This window comes from Salminus brasiliensis, chromosome 4 (genome assembly GCF_030463535.1).
Source record: "Salminus brasiliensis chromosome 4, fSalBra1.hap2, whole genome shotgun sequence".
NCBI classification, from domain to species: Eukaryota; Metazoa; Chordata; class Actinopteri; order Characiformes; family Bryconidae; genus Salminus; species Salminus brasiliensis.
Genome location: NC_132881.1, coordinates 32,763,468 through 32,786,361, shown reverse-complemented (window position 1 = coordinate 32,786,361; position 22,894 = coordinate 32,763,468). Strand labels below are relative to the sequence as shown.

The window sequence follows — 22,894 nt, the reverse complement described above, 5'->3', positions numbered from 1 at the left end:
AGTAAGGTCACTGTAAACAGGAGAGGGATCTGATTCAGGATCAGCACTCCCACTCTGAGAAACTGCGTAAATACAGATACTGGGCGAAAATGAGTCTCAATGGAAGCTTAGCCTTCGCCTATCTGAGAGGTTGCAGAAAAAAACAGCATTATGAAGTCTGTATAGTGTCGAAATAAAGACCTTTTTCACATAATCATAGCTTGTTTTATAGGACTGTGTTGAACACAGACATGTACAACTGCTAGATCGTTGAGTAATTCCAGTAAAGCCTTACAGTTACGCGACTCCACTCCGTGAAGCCTCATAATCCACGTCCGGGCTTTTCGTGAAGCCGCTGCATCTCTATCTCCCCCTCTGCTGGACTTCTGGCGCTCACTTCTCCAGCCTTCTCGCGGAGGGAGGTGCTCTGTGATTGGCTGAGCGGGCAATGGGAGTCCAGAAGCTGGCATTTCAACTCTATGTTCAAAGCCGCCGTGTCGGTGTTTACAGCCTGACTTTCCGCGGTCCGCAGAAGACAGGACGCGTTCAGAGGAGGATGGCGAGGCACAGATAACAGGCAGAGACTGTCAAGCTGAGGCGGTTTATGCGGTTTTTTTTGGAGGGCAGGGTTGTTCTTATTTCCTCTCCGAAACGAGGTGTACGCTGTAAACTCCGCTTGGACACGTAAACATGCTCTTGGGTTTTTAATGAGACCGTGAAGTTCTGAGGCTGAGCCGAGCTGCTCATGAAGTTCATTAAGCTGACTGACTGAACTGATATCTCTCCGCGGAACTTCAGTCGGGTGGTTCTGCTCTGCCTGTTGGTGGAAAGTTGGATGAGACTGACTGGGTTTGGAGCGGCGGAACGCTACTCTGTTTGCCCTCCGTTTACTCCGTTTTCTGAGGAGAATATCACGACCTCAGCACCGAGGGGGTGGAAGGGCGACTTCAGCGACGACTTCGTCCAGCGCTCCTGGGACGTTTTGGAAGCAGCGTGACCGAGAAAGATGCTCTCTGTGCGGATACACCGCGAACAGCCTCCCGCTCCTCTGCTTGCTCTGGTTCTCTTTTGTGGAACCTTCGTGTACGGCGCAGGTAATTTACTCTGGGTGTATATATATACACACACACACACACACACACACTCACACACACACACTTAAGTGCCTACCTCATAGCAAAAACGTTTCTTTTATCCAGAATTGACTTTCTGGCACATTCTTAGCCAGAGTTGTCACTTCACTCAAATGGGGCCAAGTAAATACACGCCCAGACAACACATTAAGTGATAAGGGACTGCTTAGGCAAGATTCATGCCCGGTTCAACGTGTAGATTAGATGAGGATGGCCTGCTGCCTTGGACATGGACCGATCTTGTTAGTGAGGCGCAGCTATGCAGTGGATGATAAGTCACTGATAAGAGTTTGAATGGGCTCCTTATGGATGAAGACGGCACGAGCCTGCGTGCTTTATTATCCTGGTGCCCGTCGCGTGGGCCTATTTGCTCTGTTCTGTTGGAGTTTCCTGCCTGAGGATGCTGTTCGTTCAGTGGGAAGGGAGGAGAATTCGGGATTCGTCTGGGTTGTGGTGGTCCAGGCTGGGGGCAGGAACGGCTTGTGTCTGTCCAGCTTTCTTACAGTGTAGAGTGTAGGCCCTGGTCTTGAGGACCCCCAGCCCTGCGCACATTACTGTTTACCATGCTTCCAGCACCCCAGATCCAGCGAATCTGCTAATTAAGGAGCACTACCTGAGTTGAAGGTACTGTGTTACAGAGTAGGAAACCACTTGGGTCCTGGAGGACCCCTGCCCTGCACATTTTAGGCCGGAGTCCAACATCCCTCTGTTGTAGCACACTAATAAAACTGCTGTGGGCTGAATCAAGTGTGTTTCAGCAGAAGAACCGCCATACTGTCCAGTATGCTGTGGCTCTAGAGCAGGTTTTCATGTTAGCAATGCAGGAGGGAGATGATTATGACTGAATCAGGGCTGGTCCAGCGTGTTTGGGGTGAAACCCTGGAGCCACTTTGCTGATAAGATTGCAGCCCCTGTTCTAGAGGAACATCTGTTAATAAGGGAGTGTATATTATTTTACACGCTGATATTATGCAGGTCTATCTATTTATAATGCATTCTGTTGAAGGGGTAAATATTGGTGTGTGTGTGTGTGTGTGCGTGCGTGCGTGGCCGATGCGCGCGCTCGTTTCGCGCTATGGTAAAGTGTGAAACTCCGCGTGTCCTGTGCGCGCTTTATGCAGCGCTGCTCAGGGCAATGGAGCTCGCTGCCTCAGTGCCTCCAGACGAGCAGGAAAGTCATGCATTATGAAAAGGAAACAAGCCGAGAAGCTCTCCCGTGGCAGACGAGAGGGTTTGTTTGCGATGGAGTCTTGTTTTTGTGTTCACTTCGGTGAGGGTACTCAGTCATTTACCTGCTCCGCTCAGATATGGCTGACGAGCAAACGAAAGCCTTCCCCCTGAAGTTCCCTGAAGTTTGCAACACTTAGTGGTATTTCAGCAAGCAGCTTCAGCAGTGAAGTAGACATGCTGGAATGCTGGGCATACTGTCTTGTGTTAGAGGAATAAATCTAACTTCATCTGGATTTCTGCACTCCTTCTGCAAAATACCTGCATTTACCTGCATTTACCTGCATGGCTTCACTGTGAACTGCTGCAGTCCTGAAAGTGTTACTGAGTTGACATATAGATATATTTATTAGTTGGCTTGTTAAAATGAAATGGACAGCAGTTTTGTAACAAAACTCACAGCCAGTCTCTGCTTGTGGTAGGTTGTGCTAGCAGGTGTTTTAACTTACTATTGTAGTAAAAGGACTGGAGGTAGGGGTGGGCGATATGGCAAAAAAAACAAAACAAAAAAAAAAAACACGAAACTTAAATATATTTTTACGAAGCACACAATGCAACGCAATGTTTATTTATTTTCTGATATTTGAAGGTGGCAGCGGACTGGCACACTGTCCAGGGTCAATTCCTGCCTTACTCCCAGTGATTCCATGTGGGCTTTGAAGCCACCATGACCCTGACCAGAAATGGATAAGAAAAAGAAAAAGATCTGATTGAAACAAACAAAAAAATCAGTTGTAATGCATTGTGAAACAAATCAACATCATGACACTACCCTTCCCTGATACAGACGAGGCCTGACTTTCTTTCCTCACTAAAAGTTTCTTACTTTCTTTCTCGCCTAACCTTAAAAGTAAGGAACAGCAATGTAGCATTAAGGAGAGCTTCATCACTCTTTGTGTAATCTGATTGGAACAGGACAGAGCATTCCGAGGGTTTAGTGGATTGTTGTTTTTTTTTTCTCTGAAAAGAAAGAAATAAACGAAGGACAAAGACAAAACAGATCATCTGGGATGAACAGAGTCATGCGTCTATATTGGTGTCCTAAGAGCTCCTTCGACCTCATTGAACCTTGCTTTTAGTTGCTATACATCGCCTTTTTACTGCGTCCTTTCTGTGTCTCATTTACTCATGACATGATGTTTAACTGGAGCAATCTTGCACCTCCCCGTCCCTGTCTGTTGTCCCAGGACAGGCAACCCAGAAAAGCTGCTTATGTGTAATAAAAGAAGCACCGTATTGAATTGAAATTCTCTGAACTGCGGTGTATGAACCTTAATGGTTGGTGATGGGTTGTCGGGGACAGGCTGGGTCAGGGCACTGCTGATGGCTCTTCAGACACGAGATAGAGAGTTTTTTAACGAGACGGAGACGGCGACACATACTTCAGCCAGTCCATAAAGCATTGTAGTCCAGACATATAACATTCATCTTCTCTCTCATCCTGTCCATTCCTTTATTATTATTCTTCTCTGTTCCAGTGTGTGTGTGTGTGTGTGTGTGTGTGTGTGTGTGTGTGTGTGTGTGGATGTGTGTGGATGTGCTGAGCTCAGATTTCCTCTATGAGGCTACTCTCTCTGTGTTGACATACACATTAATTACCCAGACTGCCAGGAACCCACGTCTGGCTCCTGTGCCCCATCAGCTTCCTCACTCATAGATCTCTCTGTGTGTGTGTGTGTGTGTGTGTGTGTTTGTATATTGTCATGATAAAGATGTCTTTACCTAGTGAATAATAAGAGAAACAGGACTAACTTACAATGTGAGAGCCAATCAGTCAGTCTTTCTTTTAGGTTTAAATAGAGTCAAATGTATGATTTCTAAATAAAAACGTACATACACTCACTTAGATTAATAAATCAGCCGTGCTGAAATTTACTGAAAAACTAACTTCCTGTTAGTGATCACGATTGAATACAGCTGGTAGCTTCACTGTGTGCACATAAAAAGGGTTTGTATGCCAGCACTCATTGGATTGACCAACATAGTACAATGGGTAATTCCAAAGATCTCAGTGCAGATCTGGGAAGGATGATCATAGATTTACACAAGTCGGGAATGGAGTCATTTCTAAACAACTGCAGAGTCCAGGATAATCAGTTCAAACAATTCTATCTATGTACAAGTTCTAAGAAGGTGTAGCCACTTTGTAAAGGTCAGCCAAGACCCAAACTGTCACCCTCAGCTGAGAAGACATAGGTTTGTATGGCCAGGAACAACACAAGCAAGGTTGCCATAGTGTGGAAGCTGCTGGAACAGGGGTCAGTGTCACTGTTTACAGTCAAGCGAATTTGACATGGCTATGGACTTAGAGGCTTCCGTCCAAGAAAGACTCTCCTGCTCCGTAATCAACACTCTCAAGCTCGACTAATGTTTGCAGCTGAGCACATGTACAAAGCAAAAGCCATCTAGAGGAAATATTTTGAGGTGAGGCAGAGGAGACAAAGATGAAGTTGTTTGGTCACAATAACTGGAGATGTGTTTGGAAAAGTAAAGGTGAGGCATTCAACATGGTGGTGGTAGCATCATGCCCTGGGGCTTAAACTGTCAGCTAAGGGCATTTAACCAAATATAAGGTGCGCTGTATGTATATTTGTGACCCTGTATGTATAATTTTGACCTTGATTTCATTAGGAGACATTAGGACAAGGGTGATGTTAATTAAGGCAGCACCAAACAACAGCGCACTTCAGCATGTTTATGACACATGTCGTCTAGACATGTCATCATTTTTTAACACATCAAATTGGTAAAACACATCAAATTATTGTATTGTGAATTGTACTGTGGGAAGCTAGTGTCATGAATTGAATTGGGTTATGGGCTTAGTGTACAGTTACACCCCTAGATTTCTATAGAGGGTACTAAGTGAAGGCCAGTGATTTGGCTATAGTTGAGTGCGGTTGGAGCTGAGAAGGAGGGTGTGTTCTCTAGTGCTAAAGGTCAGAACATATGAAAGGAGGCGGGGTGTACCGTTGTGTCCCCCTCAATATCATCTTTACAAAAGGGACCATGTCCGACCCTCCCCAGGGCCATGTCAGTTCTCTTGTGGTGTTTTAGGTCATGGAGGTGCCTCTGGTTAACTCTGGGAAAAGACTGACTTTTTCTTCTCACAGAACCAGACAAAGTGCTGAGATTTACCCAGCACTTTTGCGCTGTGTATGTGTCCTGAAAGGAATGAGAACAGCCCATTATGAAGTGCAGTACAGTTTGTAGACATGGAGATGGGTGGCCTTTGAGAAACAGGCCTATAGATGAAAGAAAATGAGGGCTTAGAAAGTAAATAGAACTGGTCAAATAAAATGTTGGAGGCAAGAGAGGCCAGAAGGGGCTGAACAGAAAAATCTTTCAAAGAAAGTGAGGAAGAGAGAGAGAGAGAGAGAGAGAGAGAGAGAGAGAGAGAATGCATATGTTGGTGAGCGTACTGTTAGAGAGAGCGACTTGCAGCGCTGGTCCGTGCATTAGTTTAATGGTCGCTTTGGGAGGGAGAAATGGAGGGGGGGGGGTATTGTAGATCACTGGTGTTCCACTCACTCCCCAATCCTGTATTATTCATCACTGCAAAGTGGCCCTTGTTAATATTTTAAACCTGTTTATGATTCCTCTGTACCTTTACATGGGGATGTGTGTGTGTTTTGCCCTGTGTAGAAAATCTGTAGTACACGCTGTCTTTTAGTGAATCTGTATGCATAACCAAGGAGAGGAGCCTAAAATTATACTTACTTGCTCTTTCTGGGCACCCGTGGCCAGCAGTCAATAAGATAAGGACATGTAAATTGTAGAGATGCACCAACATAGATTTTTTGGGTCGATAGCAATAACCAATAATTAACATCTTGTTGAGGCCAATACCAATATCCGATAATTTTCTTTTGCATTTTAAAACAAGTCTTGCTGTAATCCGTAATGAAGTGTGGTGAGAGTAAGAGCGCAAGGTTCAAACTCTAAAAACATTTTTACATAGCCATGATGTGGCAAAATTATACAAGACAATTATTGAAAACATGTTTATTATTTGATTTATTTAGCAGATACTCACAGATGGGTGTCACATTGGAGCAGCATGTAGTGTGTGTGCTTGTGCAGTTCCAGGGGCCTGATGTTGTGGGTTCAATTCTCACTCATATCATGGTTTGTGAGGAGTGGTCAATTATCCCTGTGTTCATGTGGGTTTCCTCCAGATGTACCTCCCAAAACACACAGTGCAAATGAATTGGCTAGGCTAAATTGCCTCTATGTGTGTGTAAATGAGAGTAGATGTAGTATCTTGTGATGGACTGACATCCTAAATTCCTGCCCTGTGCCCAATGATCCCTGGTAGGCTCCAGCCCCAATGTAACCGTGACCAGGAAGAAATAGCTCAGAAGATGGTTAGATGGACAGCAGGTACTTCATATATAGCCGTATAATTCCTGCCTGGACAAAGAAGCAAAGCTCTCTGTGTGGGGCTGTGATGTTATCCACTATGCTGTCCATTTTAGTGAGCTGCAAAGAATGGCAGTGTCCAAAACTAGTGTGTCATACTAGTGTAATATGCAGCAATGTGTTTATTGGTTACAGTAATTAGCGACTGTAATAACAGTATCAGGCTGATAATAATAATAATAATAATAATAATAATAATTCGATTTTCCCATTTAGTAGCAAATGCTGCACACTTACACTGTTGAATGTGTACAAGTGCAACAGTGCATCACAAAATTGTGTTTTTGCAATCAGATTAATTCAGTTTTACCTTCCAGAGATTGGACAGAAAGGAAGAGCATAGAGTGGAGGGGAAATGAATCTTGGAAAGACGTTGAGATGGTTGGAGCTGAGGGATTGGTTTTTAGATATCCTTTATTAAAAAACAGTGAGGGAGAGGAACAAGGAGAGGAAAGTCAGGAGCAGTGGCATTCAAGCATCATTAAGTCCCTGGCATAGTCTGGGAAAAGGAGACAAGGGGAAGAGTGCGCAAGGGAGAGAACAAGACAGAAAAAGATTGAGGGACGGCAATGGAGAGGCCAGTCTGATGAGCAGATCGTTGGGAGGAGATGTTTTTATTAAGGCTCTTATCGATGCCTAGTGCTCTGCGTATTAATGGTGGACATGTTTAATGCTTTGCCAATACTGCACATGTTGTGCACTACCATAAATCTGCGGCAAACAGCAGAGAGGAAGTTTGGGGGGTGGGGGGTGGTAAAGAGAAGGAGACAGATAGGCAGAGTAGAAGAGAGGGGGGGTATGAAAAGCAGTTATGGAAAGCAACTTAGAAAAGCGAAGCTAAATAAACAAAAACAATAATCGATATCCTAATCAAAATGCTCATAAAATCATTTAAAGAGAAACTGATGCTAAAGGAAATAGGCTGTTGGGTCTGATCTGTAATACTTTATTTATGCTGTTATGAATAGTCAAAGCATATTTGTGCAACTGTAGTGCTCGAAGCAAACACAAAAGCAACAAATGATTTTTACTATTGCTAAGTGGTCAATTGTCTATACCAATATACTTATGTAGATATGCTGTCTCTGTTATTAGAAAGCAATACGTTTAGTCTGTGTCAGTTTAAGATGGTCTAAGATGTTCTTTGACAGTAATGATGCGGTTGGGGTAAACATGTTTGAATGTGGTTTGAAAGACCTATTAAGAAGCATGAAGATTTTCCTTCTATGGCGGCCTTGTAAAAAAATGGCACCACAACATCATGACAGCATTTAAAAATGATAATAAAACACTACATAATTGCAATTATGTTTTGCAATTATTGCTGAGTTTTACCGGTTGGTGTTGCTGTTTTACCTTGCTGTCGCTGGACTAGCTGTTAGCCGAACACCTGCTTTCCCGGATTTGGCTTTTCGAAACTTTACAGTGAAAAATTATCAGGGAGCTGTTGGAGCGAAGAGATGGTAAAGAGATGGTAAAAGGTAAAAGCCAATTGGCCAGCGTTAGCTTTTAGCCTAGCACAGATTCCTGTTTGCTTCCCTGGCTTTCGCTTTAATATTGGCACAGGAATATGTGTGGCCATGAGGCATGGTATGTGTAGCAACCAGTTCTCCGATACCTTCAGTGCTACCAGTTTCAACACCACTATATTCTCCCGAAGTGGCCATTGTACTTTACAGTATCACAGCTTTAGTTGTGGAAAGGCTTTGTTAGTGGGATGTGTGTATGTACATTTTTAGGGACGTTAATATAAGAAGCCAAGTCTGTAATGTAACCGTTTTTAACATTGGCCCATTTAATATCTGTTTTATAGATATGCTGGGTTTTCTTTTAAAGGATGGCACAACAGTGATTGAGGATTGTGGTGTATCATTTGTGTGTACTGAACTTTGAAAATACTGCTTGACATTCCAGGGCACCTTTAATAGATAATCAGTATTAAATCCATAATATCTTTCTATTTCAGGAAACAGCAGTGACAATTTTTCAGTACTGTAAAAAATGAAAACTAGGGTTTTATCTGTGTAATCTATAACCTGTCAGGTTTGTAAGACACTTTAGAATAGAGTACCAGTGCCCAGGAAGCACAAGTTCCTTCACATTATTAATGCAGACTTAGAAATCATCATTTTACCATAAAATATTAAGAAAAACCTGGGGCCAAAAATAGAAGGTATACTGAAATGCGTCAACTTTAAGTAAAATGTTTCAAAGAATGCCAGAACCTTCTGAGGGGCATGAGAATGATCTACGAGAAGAGCTGAGGATCAGAAGAGTGATGAGGACTGAGGGAGTTGAAGGGGTGGGTGGAGGGACGGCTGATGAGAGAAGAAAAGAAGGAGATTTTAATGAAGTCAGGGCGAGTCAGCGGACGGATGAATGAGAAAAGAAGAGAGGGAGACTCTTCACCCCGGCTGGGTTTTACGGCAGATGGAGGGTGGGCCGGGGGTGGGGGGTCGGATGGGTGGAGAGTGACAGTGTCCACAAAAGAATGACTCGGCGGGGTGGCTTTGTGTCCGGCCTGAATGGAGGACTGAAAGAGGGCTCTTTTCTGCCACTGTGTGTATGTGTGTGTGGGATGTGTGGGGTGAGGGGCAGGCCAGCCTGCCTCACTCTCAACTTCTGAGAACAAGTGTGTATGTGTGTGTTTATTCTGGTCTCTGTTCTTTCTTTTCATGGTCACACTTCTCACGCAGCCGTCCACAAACAATGGCGCCCAGAGCTGACGTGAAAGTTAGTATTCTCGTTCCAAATGCCGCAGTTATGACTGAGACAAAGCTATCGAGCTTCTCTTGCAGGATTTTTGCGCCAGCCACAGCCATCTCAATAACTCCCCACGTAGAGAAGCAGTAGTTGTAGTACAGCAAGTTGGGCAATGGCGATTCATGCCAGCACGTAAATGTCTTTGGCTGGGCACTTTTCCACTTGTCTTTAGTACCTCAGTTGGGGGAATTTAGTGAAAGTGTCGCGCACCTGTCAACACACGCAGCTCACTGCATGTCCTAATTACAGTCATCTCAAACTCATTAACTCACGAGGATGAGCATGTTCTCCCCTCATTCTGTTGAGCCATGTGTCTGCAGCTTTTAATTGTTCTGATATGGTTGATAGGCTGATTTTGATTGAGAGGTGGGCCCAAACTGCTCGGTTGTACAGTTGATACAGGCATGCAGGAGTAATAACTCAATGGAGTGGCTTTGTTCATTATAGCCTGATCTAATGAGTTTTTTGGTGTGTGTTTTGTATTCCCCCATCACTGCTGTCATGTCATTTCTTTTATTTTCTGTTTCATTACACCCTTTAGAAATATCAGCTGTCCCTTACATTGTGCGAACATTTCATTAAGAATGGGCTGAGAGATTGCCCAGAATTACCACTAATAATAAAACCTTGTTACATTAACATACATTAAAGTTGAGAAAGTTTTGTTGCGACCCTGGCAGTCTTTTCATCTCAGGTTATGTTGCCATATTTCTTCTATTTTTCCTCAAAGAGGGTAAAGAAAACAGTATTCAGCCCTAAATACAGGTAATGCGTATGAACAACTATCAGTGTGGATATATTGACACGTCGAGAGATACAGAACTGGCATTTGAAGTGAAAGGAGCATGTGGAGTACTATTACAGGTTTTTACGCACATAGGACTCAAGTGACCCGTAAGAGGTCTCGTACTCATTTCACCAAGTCACATAGTGCAGTAACAGTGTGCTTCTCCCGGAGTGGCAGTGGCAGAGACGCCATTCTCCCTATTACATGTGTCTGTGTTCAATCAAAATGATTCTGAAGCTGCTATTTTAAGATACAATAGCCACATAATGTTGCCTTAAAGAGGGTATAAAGTTACTCTTTGCAGCCTCTCATCTCCCCAGGGGGTGTAGAAGTCTAGGGGGTGTTTCTGTAACTTGTAACAGTGTGATCTAAGCCCCCCCGTGGTTTCAGAGTGGGTTCGACCTCTTCTCGTCAGGCGTCCATGATAGCTGGTGCCAGGGCCACGTGAACACCTCTCCTGCCTGCCGGCCGCCTGCCTTTGTGCGTCCTGCGTTGAAAGAGAGACTTTTTGAGGCCATGCCGATTCGCCTCATCTTCTTAGCCAGGCTTTTTCTCTTCAAAGGGAAGTTCAGGCCGGTCCATGCGTGGAGATTAGGCTCCAGCCAATCTGGGCGTTGTTTATGCGTGTGAGCATGTGTGTGTGTGTATGTGTGTTTGCCTGACACACAGATGCTGGCTGAAGTATGTGTGTAAGAAATAGCAGTTTAAGTCTTTATTTTTGTGTCAGGGTAGTCTTTAAGAGGATAGAAACCAACGGTTCTTTTAGCCCTCATCTTTTGCCTTAATTTGGCCCTGTTTTTGTCATGTTTCTGTTTTTAGTCCCTTTGAGAAAATCTCAAATACCAATCCCTCTCTCTCTCTCTCTTTTTTTTTCTTTCCCTCATCCCTCCAATCTGTCTTTCATTCCGGTTTGCCTCATATGCAATCATCCCCTCTCTGTCTCTGTCCTTTTTTGCCCCAGCAGTGTGGCGGGGGGGTTTGGGGAACTGCTCTTTAGAAGGCAGCGTGGAGAATCCTATCTCTGTGAGTTTAACGCCTATTACTGCTCCCTTCTGCCCCTGGAGGGGCCGCATTGTCGGAGAGCATCTTTGGGGGATGTGAGAGGGAGGAGCAGGGATTTATTAGGGTTCCGTGCAGGGGTATCCGTGCCACTGTGGGGAGGAATGGGGGACTTCTTCATTCCCCAGAGGATACACACACACACATGCAAACACACATGCATGCTCACACTCAGAGCAGCTGGTTGGTCATTGTTGTGTGCGTGAGTAAAAGAGACCTCCGCTGAGACTTGTGTGTGTTGCCGGTCAGTGAAGCGTGATGGTGTGTGATGAAGTAGTGTTACAAAGAAATGTTCAGAAGACCTCACGCAGCGGCCCCCTGTTAAAAAGCCATTCTAGCCCAGCCCCTGGCCAGACAAGATTCCTTAACTTAGTTGATTACCAAAATGACGACACATGACTGTCTCATTAAAGACCTTCTAGATGTTGATGGGTGTTCTTTATCAAGGCAAAGTACATTGACATAAAGCATTAAAATGTCTCACTTGGTGTGAAGAGAGGGTTTAGGTTCACGGCTTACCAAGCTATCGTGTAAAGCACATGCTGAAACACTTGGAAGATTTCAGTGTTGGTGAGCGCAGACATCACAACAAATGAATAATATGAAACATGAGTTATAGAGTCATTCTCAAGGTAGTATTTATGTTGGGTGCTGCTAAGGTTTCTTTGAGTGATGCCATAGAACAGGACTGCACAACGGCAGTCCAGCAAAGTTTGGTAGTTGCACTACTAACAAACACAACCTTTTTGTCTGTTAATTAACTGATGAGTTTAATCAGGAGTGTTTAAGAAAGGCAACTTTCAACTTTTTTGCTGGGGGCCGACCCTCCAGGACCAAAAAAACATTTGTGAAGAACCTTTTGAAGGTGTGAAGAAGTTGATGTAGAGGGTTGGAACCAATTACTTTTTTTAAAAACCCATATCACTTAAAAAAAAAAAAAAACTCAAAGAGCCATTTGTAGCACCTTTACTTTCAGTGGGCAATCTAGGTGGACAATCTTTCTATTGGAACTTATGTCTTTCTATTGGAAATAAGTCTTTAATATGTCAACTTATTGCAACCAACCAAGAAATCAGCCTCATTCATTAAAACTCATGACCTCATGAACAAACCTTTGACAGTCAGCATTTAGCCTGGAAAAATTGTACATATGATGTTATCCTCACTTCTATCCACCTTATCCTAAAACTTACAAAGAGCAAACCAGGGCAGCATTAGCTGAGGCCCGGCCTTACAAACCTGGCCCTTCAGAGTATGTAAGCTCACAGGGATGGATATGACTTAGCCCCCTATTGCATTCTGACCGCTAGGTTGGTTGCGGAGCAGCGTGGTGTAATCCTTCTCGGATAATACACCCTGTGGTGTACAGAATCCTCCTTCCCCCTGCGTCTTGATTCCGGATTTTCCATTTCCAGCTTTGCCTTCGCAACTTGCAGGAGCATTAAGTCTCTACCCACCCTTAATCTGAAACTGACAGCCTCCTGCCTGCCTTGTGATAGAGCGAACGAGTGAGCAAGTGAGCGAGTTAGTGAGTGCAAAAAAAAAACACAAAAAAAAAAAACAGGATTTGAAGTAGAGGAGAACAAGAGGGTGGGGTGGGGTGGGTGGGGTGGAGGTGCTGACAACTGGTACGAACCTCATGGTGAGCTTGCACTCAAAATCTGTCAGATTTTCAGTCAGTTTGCGTTTTACACACCTTCCATGCTCCAGTTACACTCTCACGCTTCTGGACTGATGAGCGGAATGAGAAACAGCCAGTCTGTGTGTAGCGGAATTACTGGATTCTTGCCTGACAAAAAAGATTTAGTTAGCATCTGTAATGGAAATACTGGTTAATTACACAGTGAGTGGAGCTGCACAATTACATGTAGTTTTACTGTTATTGAAATTTGAGTTCCCTCAGTAGACACATTCTTAAGAGCTGCAGACACAGATTGCATTACGTTTGCAACGTGACGTGATTAGATTGTTGGGAATGTAGCGTTAGGAGCAGCGTCTAATATTAGTGCAGTGGTGTGATTCAGAGAGGGAGTTGGACCCCAGTCTTCAACATGAAGCAAGAATGACTACCTGCTGTACTAGAGAGCTCATTATAAACTACAGACTCACTCACACACACCTCTGTCCTTTATTACTAACCTGCAGTAAATGCTTTATGCATGATTACTACATTCACTTCAATTTTCACACCAAGTTAAGAAGATTATTATTTGTCACTGGTGTTTATGAAATTATTAAATGTGGGAAGCAGAAATGGCTGCAAAGAAACAGCATCGATGTAAGGATCCTGCATCATTGCTCTTCAGCCTACTTACTACTATACTGCATACTTATTGCCTAGTAATGAATAGGGCTTCATATTGTGTTTTTGGTGTCTTCTTTTTAATAACATGGGGAAAAAATTAATCATGGCCTGTCCATCCAATCAGAGGCGCAAAATCATTATGTCCTCATTATGGCCTTGTTGTGAAAGCCCTCAAAATGAATAATGCAATGAATTACATTTATCCATATATCCTCTTCTCCTTTAAACACACGATGTATTGATTGGAAGTTCAGAATCTGCACTCAGAATTTTTCTCCTTTTTCACCATTTCTCCTCTGTTACATTTGGAGGAAAGTGACAGGTCCCCAGCTCTGCCACATCAGCTAACAGATGCCTGTGCCAGCCAACATAGCTTGAAGAGTGATGCACCATTTATCCACCCAGAGAGAGCACAACCAATTGGACTTCGGGCGCTAATGGCCAAGCGTTATGGCTCGGGATTCGACCTCCCACCCTCTGGCCATAGTGGTAATACATTAGACCACTGAGCCGCTCGGAGCCCCAGAATCTGCACTTATGACAGAATTGCTTGTGTCAATGCAGCAGAAGCGGCAAAGTCAGGCCTAGAAAGTAAATATCCTTCCTAGGATTGGGGTAACCAGAGCTTTCCAGGCTGTTCAAACAAAGCACTGGAGTTTTTACTTATTGGATTTGAATATGACACCTTAGCAATGAACTATGAGTGAGAACTAATTATTCAATTACATCATGCAAATTTTAAGAGCTTCATGTAAGCATGCAGGTTTGAATGGGTACATGTGACTGTGTGTGTTTATGCTTATGGGGAAGTCCATCTAGATTTTTCACCTCAAGCTTCTTACCTGCTGACGGACAGATGGGCGACATGGCCGACCTCGCTCTCACCTCTTTGCTCACTCCGCTTGAGCTCGTCCACTCTGCTGTGATTAGCGGGTGTGCAGAGCTTTTAGCTGCAAACCCAGCCAGGATCCCAGTGCCACACTTAGCCCTGTCTAAAAGCAATCCGCACATTTGGCTATAGCCAGTGCACCTGCACTCTCATTCATCTGTAGTGAGCCATTCATGGCCTCGGCCTGCATATTGCATCAGTAAGTCAGGTTCAGCTAGCATGGCACGATAGGCGCCCTCGCGCAGCATGGTCAATGGTTATGGGGATTAAGGAAACAGATGGACGGCCATGCTGACTGGTGCAGGTTCATTAACTCTCTGTGCATTTTGTCTGAGCTGCTCCACCCCGTCCTGTCCTGTCTCGTTCCGTTCTGTATCGTCTTGTCTTGCCTCGCTCTGCTCTGCTCTGCTCCACGTCAAGCTCTGAGGCAGTATAGCTCGCAGTCCTGAAGAAGAGGAGCTAGAAGAATGACAGCAGGAGTGAAAGCCTTGAAGTTGTCTATTGATCCGATGGCCGAGACGTGGGCTGGATGCTTCTACTTGATTGATTGATCTTGAAGTGAGGCGGTGGGACTTTTTACTTCAGCTGAAAAAAAAAGACTCTTGATGTGATGCTGTCAGAGTGCATCTCCCCTTAGGGTTTTTGTGGCCATAGGTGCATGTGTTGTGTGACCATGTAAGAGAGCACTGAGGTCGATCTATATAGAGAGAGAAGGTTTGACAGCATAGTGGACTTGTTTATAAAGTGATCTGTCAAGACTAGAGGAGCTCACAGTGAGCAGAGCCTGTTAGGTTTGATCCAGTATGGGGTGCAAGGATGGGTCAGACAGCATCAAGCCAACAGAGCTGCAGAAAAATGACCCAGTCTTTCTCCTTCATTCACACACAGTGCATTCAGACATTCAGTCAGTACATCATCACACTTTTTCTTATGGTTCTAGTTCCGACACCTGGACTCCCCATCCACCTGAATCTTTATAGGTTTAAACGTGTAGAATTTTTTAATCTATTTTCACCTCCCATCCAGATAAACACTGCATCTTATGTCACTGAAAATTTAGTTTTTTGAAAATGCCCTCTATGGTGTTTTCTTTTTAAAAGTTTGAGCAACACAATGAGAAAACAAGCTTTGATTTTCATGCTGTATTTAGGTCTGGTTTGCCCATTATGCATTATGCCAGCCACCGGCGGGCCATAGTGGTAGTGCATTAGACTGCTAGCTGAGCCACTCTGAGCTCTGATTTCTTCTTCAGCTTAAAATCTGTATACTTTACTTTGTAGTATTGCCTGTAAGCATTACTTTATGTGTCAGGTAATTTTATGAAGACTTAAACTGTACCATGAAACAGTACTGAATGTGAATAAGTTACATCTGTCTGATACCTGATCCGTTTAATGAGGTACATGTCAGAGCCTATATGGATCAGTGCATACCTCTCCAAGAAAGGCGTCTGTTTCTGCAATAAAAGGTAGTTGATGAACATTGTAAATGTAGATATTTATTTGTCATGATGGACAGGTGAAGTTAGCTACAGTTCATTGCCCCTCCTGTCTCTCCTCTGTAATAAGCATCACTCTGTGCCTCAACATGTCTACCTCTGGCATTGTGGCTTCAACTCTTTTTACATCCCAGGTTGTCTTGGGTTATCTATACTGTTCAGATAAATCTCTCTACACTTCCATAACAGTAACTGCTCATAATGCTTTTTAATACAGCGTTGCATAATGAGACGGCATGAGGCTGCTTTGATTGATCCTGGCTACGAGTGCAGGCTTTAAGAGGACATGCAGACACACAGACATGGACTGGCAGCCAGTAGATGTTTTAGCAGATTGTGTCGATGGTCTGTGTGAGCGCGCTCCCTGCTGCCAATGGCGTTGTCTGTCTAACCAGGTGGGGGAACAGCCACAAACACGTGGAAGATGCTGAGGTTACTGCTGGAGTCACTGTACCATTTCATTTTAAGAGGCACTTTATTCTACAGTCTGTTTAAACCAAAGACAAATGTTATTATGATAAATTATGTCATGATGCACTGTTTTATTGACTGTTTCATGGGTATCAGTAGTGCTTGTAGAAGACAACTGCATAGATGTTTAAAAACTATGCAGAAAAGTCTGTAAGAAACACCTGCATATGTACGCATAGTTACTGCATTAACTGCACAGCACCAGGCAGGCGATTGAATGTCAGCAGATATTGCCATTATTTTATTTGCTAAATTCCTTTTATGCCAGTTGTTTTTTCTTTGAGTTCCTTCTTTAACAATGCATTTTTTAAAAATTCTATATTAAAAAGTAGCATTACTGTTTACATTGTTTGGTTTGAAAACCTCTCAAATAAAAACTTAATAAACCTCTTCCAGCATGTAGGGATATAACAGTATATGGTAAGATTGTCATAATGCAATGCTAATATGTGATACTGTGAATTTTGCGGATGTGACAGTGCATCATTAACAACTTACATTCTGTTAATTATTATCTCTAATAGAGTTGCATTATTTTAAGTTCGCAAACAACAAGCTCCAATCAACACTCTTCTCCAGCACATTCATGTCATACACCACACTCTTCTCCCAGCTTGAGTCCTATTAGCAGATTATGCAACAGCTTAGATACAATCACCATTTCTCTTTTTTACAACATTGTTCAAAATATTGTATGAATATCGAATGTCTTGAAGCTGTTGAAATGAAACCTGAATTAATACAAGTTGTGAATTTGAACCTTGAGAACCCTAAGAGTATCATTACTTTTCTGGATAGTTTATTTCCAAAACACAGTTCCTGATATTGACGCTGTCACGCAAAAAAAATATATTAGGAGTGGGAGATATGATATTGCGATATTTAAAGGCATCAGTAGCAGCTGATTCTTAAAATATGCTGCTCAGTTACCATCCCATTCTTAGTACACTAATTTATATTCAAAATTACACAGGACTAATTGCAATTTCTGTAATGAAATGTACAGTTGGTCAGTGTTTTTTAAGCACTGATGATTTCTACGATATGCTCGGAAATATCACAATAACAAAATTAATCGTGATTCGATAAAATATCATCGTATTGCTGAGCCCTACCTTGTATGTCCATTTTTCAGTGTGTGAATCATGGTGATGCCTAGTCCTCAGTCATGTACAGCTGGGGCGTGAGCGTCTCAGGCTGTGAGAGGCAGCTCGTGATTGTGCTGGTGTGTAGAGGCTCTGGTGATTTAAGTGCTGGCCACTTTTGTTGTTGATTTAGACCGCTGAGTGTGACTGACAGGAGTGTTTGGATGTCATTATACGTGTATGTGACAGTGTCCACCCACACTCTGTTTAAGTGTTTGTGTTTGTGTGGAGATGTGCGGAGATGTGTGACTGACAGTTATACAGTGATGCGGAGTGCGTAAATCTGGGCCCATAAGCGCGGCAGCTGCGCGGCTGCATTGGCGCAACAATTTACACATCTGTCCTGGAGACACGGGCACTGGGGGAATAATGAAGCCCCAGTCGGCTGGAGCCACTGTGACTGCCACAGAGGAGAGACAGAGGGAGGGGAGGAGAGAAAAACGGAGGTATGAGACACACAGTAAACAGGATATACAGAAGTACTGAGCCTCACCCCTCCCTATGTCTCTCTGTATGTCTGTCTCTCTCTCTCTCTCTCTCATTCTCTTTCCTCCTCCTTCAACGAGAGGGGGCAATTACATGGTTGTGCCTTGCATGTCTTTCATCTGGCGTGGGGAGCAATGGTGAAATGAAGGTCCTCTCGCGTATAATTACATGGAGACATCCTGGATGAGGGCGTCTGTCGCAGCGCACAACAGAAAACAGCCCTAAATACCTTTGATATACGAAGAGATAAAAAGACCAGTCTGACTCGTTTGATCCGCCTGGGAACTGGTGTCTTCTGTCTCTGAGCTTCGGAAGAGTTGCTGAGCATGATCTCATACTTATTTCACCTGCGCTGATGGGACAGTAATTGGAGCGGTCACATCAAACCCTTACTGAGCGTTCTTCTTGTTCTGCTCTCAAAGGAGATCTTAGTCAGCGCTCCTGTGCACTATGTTTGAAATGTTTTGAAGTTTGTAACTGAATTATAATTGCGCAAAGTCTTATTTAGCTTTATTTTTTTTATCCAAAGAAAGCAACATGACACTGCATGATTGTGAGTCTCAGGCAAGCTGAACTTTGCCACTTGGTCGTTGAGATGGGTGTGTGTGGGCGGGGCTCCAAATGACGAGGGAGGGGATGAACACAAAGAGGTCAAAGATCATTTTGGTCTCTACCCAGCCTAGCATGGATATGCCATTTTGACACAGTATATGTAATTACTGTGTAAATCATATCAATTATCATATTAGTTACCTTCTCTCATAGAGTAGCACTCAAGAGATGAAGCATGGCCTACACTCAAATCAGCATGAATAGAGGCCAGTTAGTTGATAGGGCTCTAGTCAAGCCCTGTGTTATTATACTGTGTGTTATTACACACGACCACTGGTCTTCTCCGCTCCTTTGCCCTCTCCCCTCCAAGCATACACTCTCTCAACCTCTAACCTCCCTAAAGAAACTGTTAGCGGAGAGGAGTGTTAGATAGAAGCACAGATAAGAGCATAAGAAGAAAGCTGGAGACGAGAGAGTGAATCGTTTGCGTTTGTTACTTTTCACAGGGAGCTGAAAAAAGAGCAGATCAAGTGTCTTTTTCTCCTCTGTTATGCTTGTGTGATCCGTCACTCACATGATTTGCTCTCTCTTCTACCCTTGGAGCTGCCTTGTAGGAGTGGGCGGGATGGCAAGATATCACAGTACTTGAAGATGTGTTTGTGACACATGATATGTATCATAAAACAAGTTTTTCTCTCAGTTCTGAAATAGGGATGGTGATGTGGCAAAAATATAATATGATACGCAATATTTTTCTGATATTATAATCAGATAAAGCTTTAAAAAGAGGCCCTAGACTGGAAAACTGTATTTACCTTGGCATGGTTGAATAATGAGAGTTTGTAATAGCTTGTCCAATGGGCCAGAGTGTACCTGCAAAACAATAGTGTACATTGGAACCTTAAAAAAAAGCATACAGTGTACACTGCCCCCATAATAGGGCAAACCCTTAGACAGTTACAGGTCTTGGCACCCTGTTCTAAACCTCTTTTAGTGCCACCTGCAGCTGTTCTGCATTGTCATTTATTGTAATAGAGATATCATATCTTGATATCACCCACCCATACTGCCTTATATTCGCTGGCTGCAGGGAAAAGGAGCTAGAGGCCTGTAGGGCTGGCTTTATTCCGTGTCAGGCTGGGTGAGAGTGGGGTTAGCCTGCTGGACTCATCCCCTGCCACTGGAGGATTTTCAGCCCTGGATTTCAGATTAGCTTTAGGCCCGGATGGAGGGGTGGATGGTCACAGGGGGCAGAGGGAGGACTAGAAAAGAGCTGGGGACGGGGTGGGGGGGTGTGGATGGTGCCTCACAGATTAGAGTGTTTTTGATGAAGTGCTGCCCACCTTAAAACCCTTTCACCTCACGCACACACAAACATGAATACACCCCCCATCACCACCACCACCACACACACACACCAGTTGTCCCCATCCCAACCTTTTTTTTCTGTTTATTCACAGGATTACGGTACCCTAATCTCTTTTAACCATAATTCAGATTAGATTTTGTATTATTTTATTGCTGGGCCTGTACCCAGCTCCCAGCTCTCCTGAGGGATTGCCTGCCTGACTGACTGACTGACTGGGCAGTCCAGCAAATTGATTAAAACTCTTGACCGCTGTTGCGGATTCCAAGGACGCAGCCAGTGAAAAGATAAATAAACACAATATGATGGTAATGAGGAAAAAAAGCTCCGCTAGCAACACGTGTCTTGCTATGCGGCATGCTACTATGACTACCTATGACAGGTCAAAAGTTATAGCGTTGTTTGGTTGTATGTGCTTACGAGCTTGGGGGTTGGTGAGGGGGGGGGAGGGCGGGAGGCAGATAGAGATGTAGAGACGACTCTTGAATAGATTAGTGAGAGATGAGGTCATTTGTCGTACATATTTCTCCTTTCTCTGATGACTGATGTCTGTGCATGTGTCTGATGTGACCTAAGCTGCTGGTTGTGCCTGTGCGAATATGTGCGCGCTTAGGCTACAATATTTAGTTGCGTATTGGAATTATTACATATGCACTGTATTCTTAGGATTCCATGAAGTGTATTTGTCTGTTAAAGTGGAATTGCACTTGGCTTAGATGCTTATGTAACCCTGCTCTTATGTCCTGTAAAATTAAGGGTGCTGTGTTTATCTAGCCTTGTGCAATGGGTTTTACAATATGCAAAAATGCCCCTTTTTACCCCTCTCCTTAGGGGGAAAAACAAACGTTCAATTGTGTCTTTCTGCTCTCTCTCTCTCTCTCTCTCTCTCTCTCTCTCTCTCTCTCTCTCTCTCTCTCTCTCTCTCTCTCTCTCTCTCTCTCTCTCTCTCTCTCTCTCTCTCTCTCTCTCTCTCTCTCTCTCTCTCGTGTTCATAAACACCTTCCCCAGAAAGTAGGGTTTTGCACTTAGCATCCTCTGGATGTGCTGCTGGCGCCTGTTTGTTTTTCCCTCATTTGAGATGAATTATGAAGGGCGAGGAGCGAGCGCAGAGCCGGAGTGAGGGAGCGTGGAGGTGCTCAGCCCCAGGCACAGAAGCGCACGGCCCAGTCGGGAGAAAGAGGGGTATTTTTGTCTTCTCCCTCTTTCTCCTTAATAATACATCTATCCTCCGCGGACTACATTGTACACACTGAAGCTAAACAAATGAAAGCAGGGGCCTAACTGGATATTAGAGGCGCTTTATTTGCTCATATGAAGAGGATCGAGGGGCCTGGTGTGTGTTTGCACTGGTTGCTCCTGCGCCAGGCCCGCGCCGCGGCTGGGGTGTACATTTCATTAGTCTTCCCTCCTCCAGGGAGCGCTTGAGAGGATGTGGTAGGCCCTGCTGAAGAGAGCAGTATTAGATTATGAGGTGAGAGATTTGAGAGCACTAGCAGGTAATTGGTCACCACTCCATTTAATATCGGCACCTCCGGCACGTGACCTGGGGGAGAAAACGGCCCACGCGTTATCTAATTCACCTGCTACTTCCATACACCCCCCCACCCCCTTCTCTTTATCTGTCTTTCTCTCTCTCTTACTCTCCATCTCTTTCTTTTTCTCTCAATCCTATCCTGCTTAGTTCTGCCGTCTGTGGTTCAGCCAGAGAAGGAGAGCTTTGCTTTGGTTGGTTTACAGTAGAGACTTCATCTCTCCAGCTATCTCTCACTGCTTGACTCTCCCTGTGTCTGTGTCTCTGTTTCTCTTATGCACTCTCTTTCTCTTAGACTTTGTTCTTAAGCACATACATGATTACAGTCTTGCCTCTCTCTCACTCTCTCCCTCATAACATTTTGACTAAAGGTGGCAGTATATTATTTACTGATGTTACAATTATATCTGGTAATTACAAGCAAGTACTTTACTTTTAGTTCCTGCATGCACTGACTCATGCAGTCTCTAGTGCTGGCTACTTCTACAGAATAATAATTCTGTATGTCCATGCAGAAATGTCACTCATTAGCAATATATAAATATGGGAATTCTAATCTGTTGCCAATATCTAATGCTTTTCACATAACTGCCAATGCTGATACACATTCATAAAATGTAGAATTTAGAACCATATCTACCTTGATTAGCGTTACTGAGAAATGTATCATTTATTCCTAAGAGGTAACTAATTCTGTTTTAAGCAAATTTCTGCCAATACCGGCCAATTTCTCTGACGTCATCATATATCTTGGTCTTGCCAATGCCAGAACAAGGTGTCTAAGCTGTGATTCATTAATATTAGAACATTGACTTTCTCTAGGTGTAACAAACCTCATATGTGTGGATTATCTTTTACAGCACGAGTCACACTTAATAAATATTCCCATCTTAGTAGTCAAAAGCTTAGTGATAAAAGTAGAAATTCTATCGGAGTGCTTTTGTGTAGTATTTTGATTCTGTTATTGTTACTGTAATCAATAAGTCCTTATAGGCAAGTCATTCAGCGGCTATCTTTACATCTTTTGCAGGTTATTTCCAGTCTTATGAGACCAGGTCAAGGTCAAATTACAGTTTCAAAACCATATTTTAAATCACTAATAAAAACTGACAAAAATCTCATGAATAGTTTGTAACAAAAAGCCAGATTTTGTTGGCTTGTTCTGGCTACTGAACTTGCGCAGATCTCCATATGAAGGGGATTCTGGCACTTGTGGCTCTTTTTATTGGAGTACTTGACATTATTTTATAAATAGATGGCTTGTTGAGCATTACTAGCTCA

The 22,894-nt window shown here is 43.6% G+C and overlaps 1 protein-coding gene across 3 annotated transcripts in view; it reads left to right on the top strand.

Annotated features, from left to right (window-relative positions):
* Positions 1–398: 398 nt before the first annotated feature.
* Positions 399–22,894, top strand: part of unc5b (unc-5 netrin receptor B) — a 64,295-nt gene continuing 41,799 nt past the window's right edge. For all 3 annotated transcript variants that reach the window (XM_072678083.1, XM_072678082.1, XM_072678081.1), the window contains exon 1: positions 399–1,073. In XM_072678083.1, the coding sequence (XP_072534184.1) occupies positions 986–1,073 (88 nt within the window). In that variant the 5' untranslated portion in view covers positions 399–985. The remainder of the gene's footprint in view (positions 1,074–22,894) is intronic.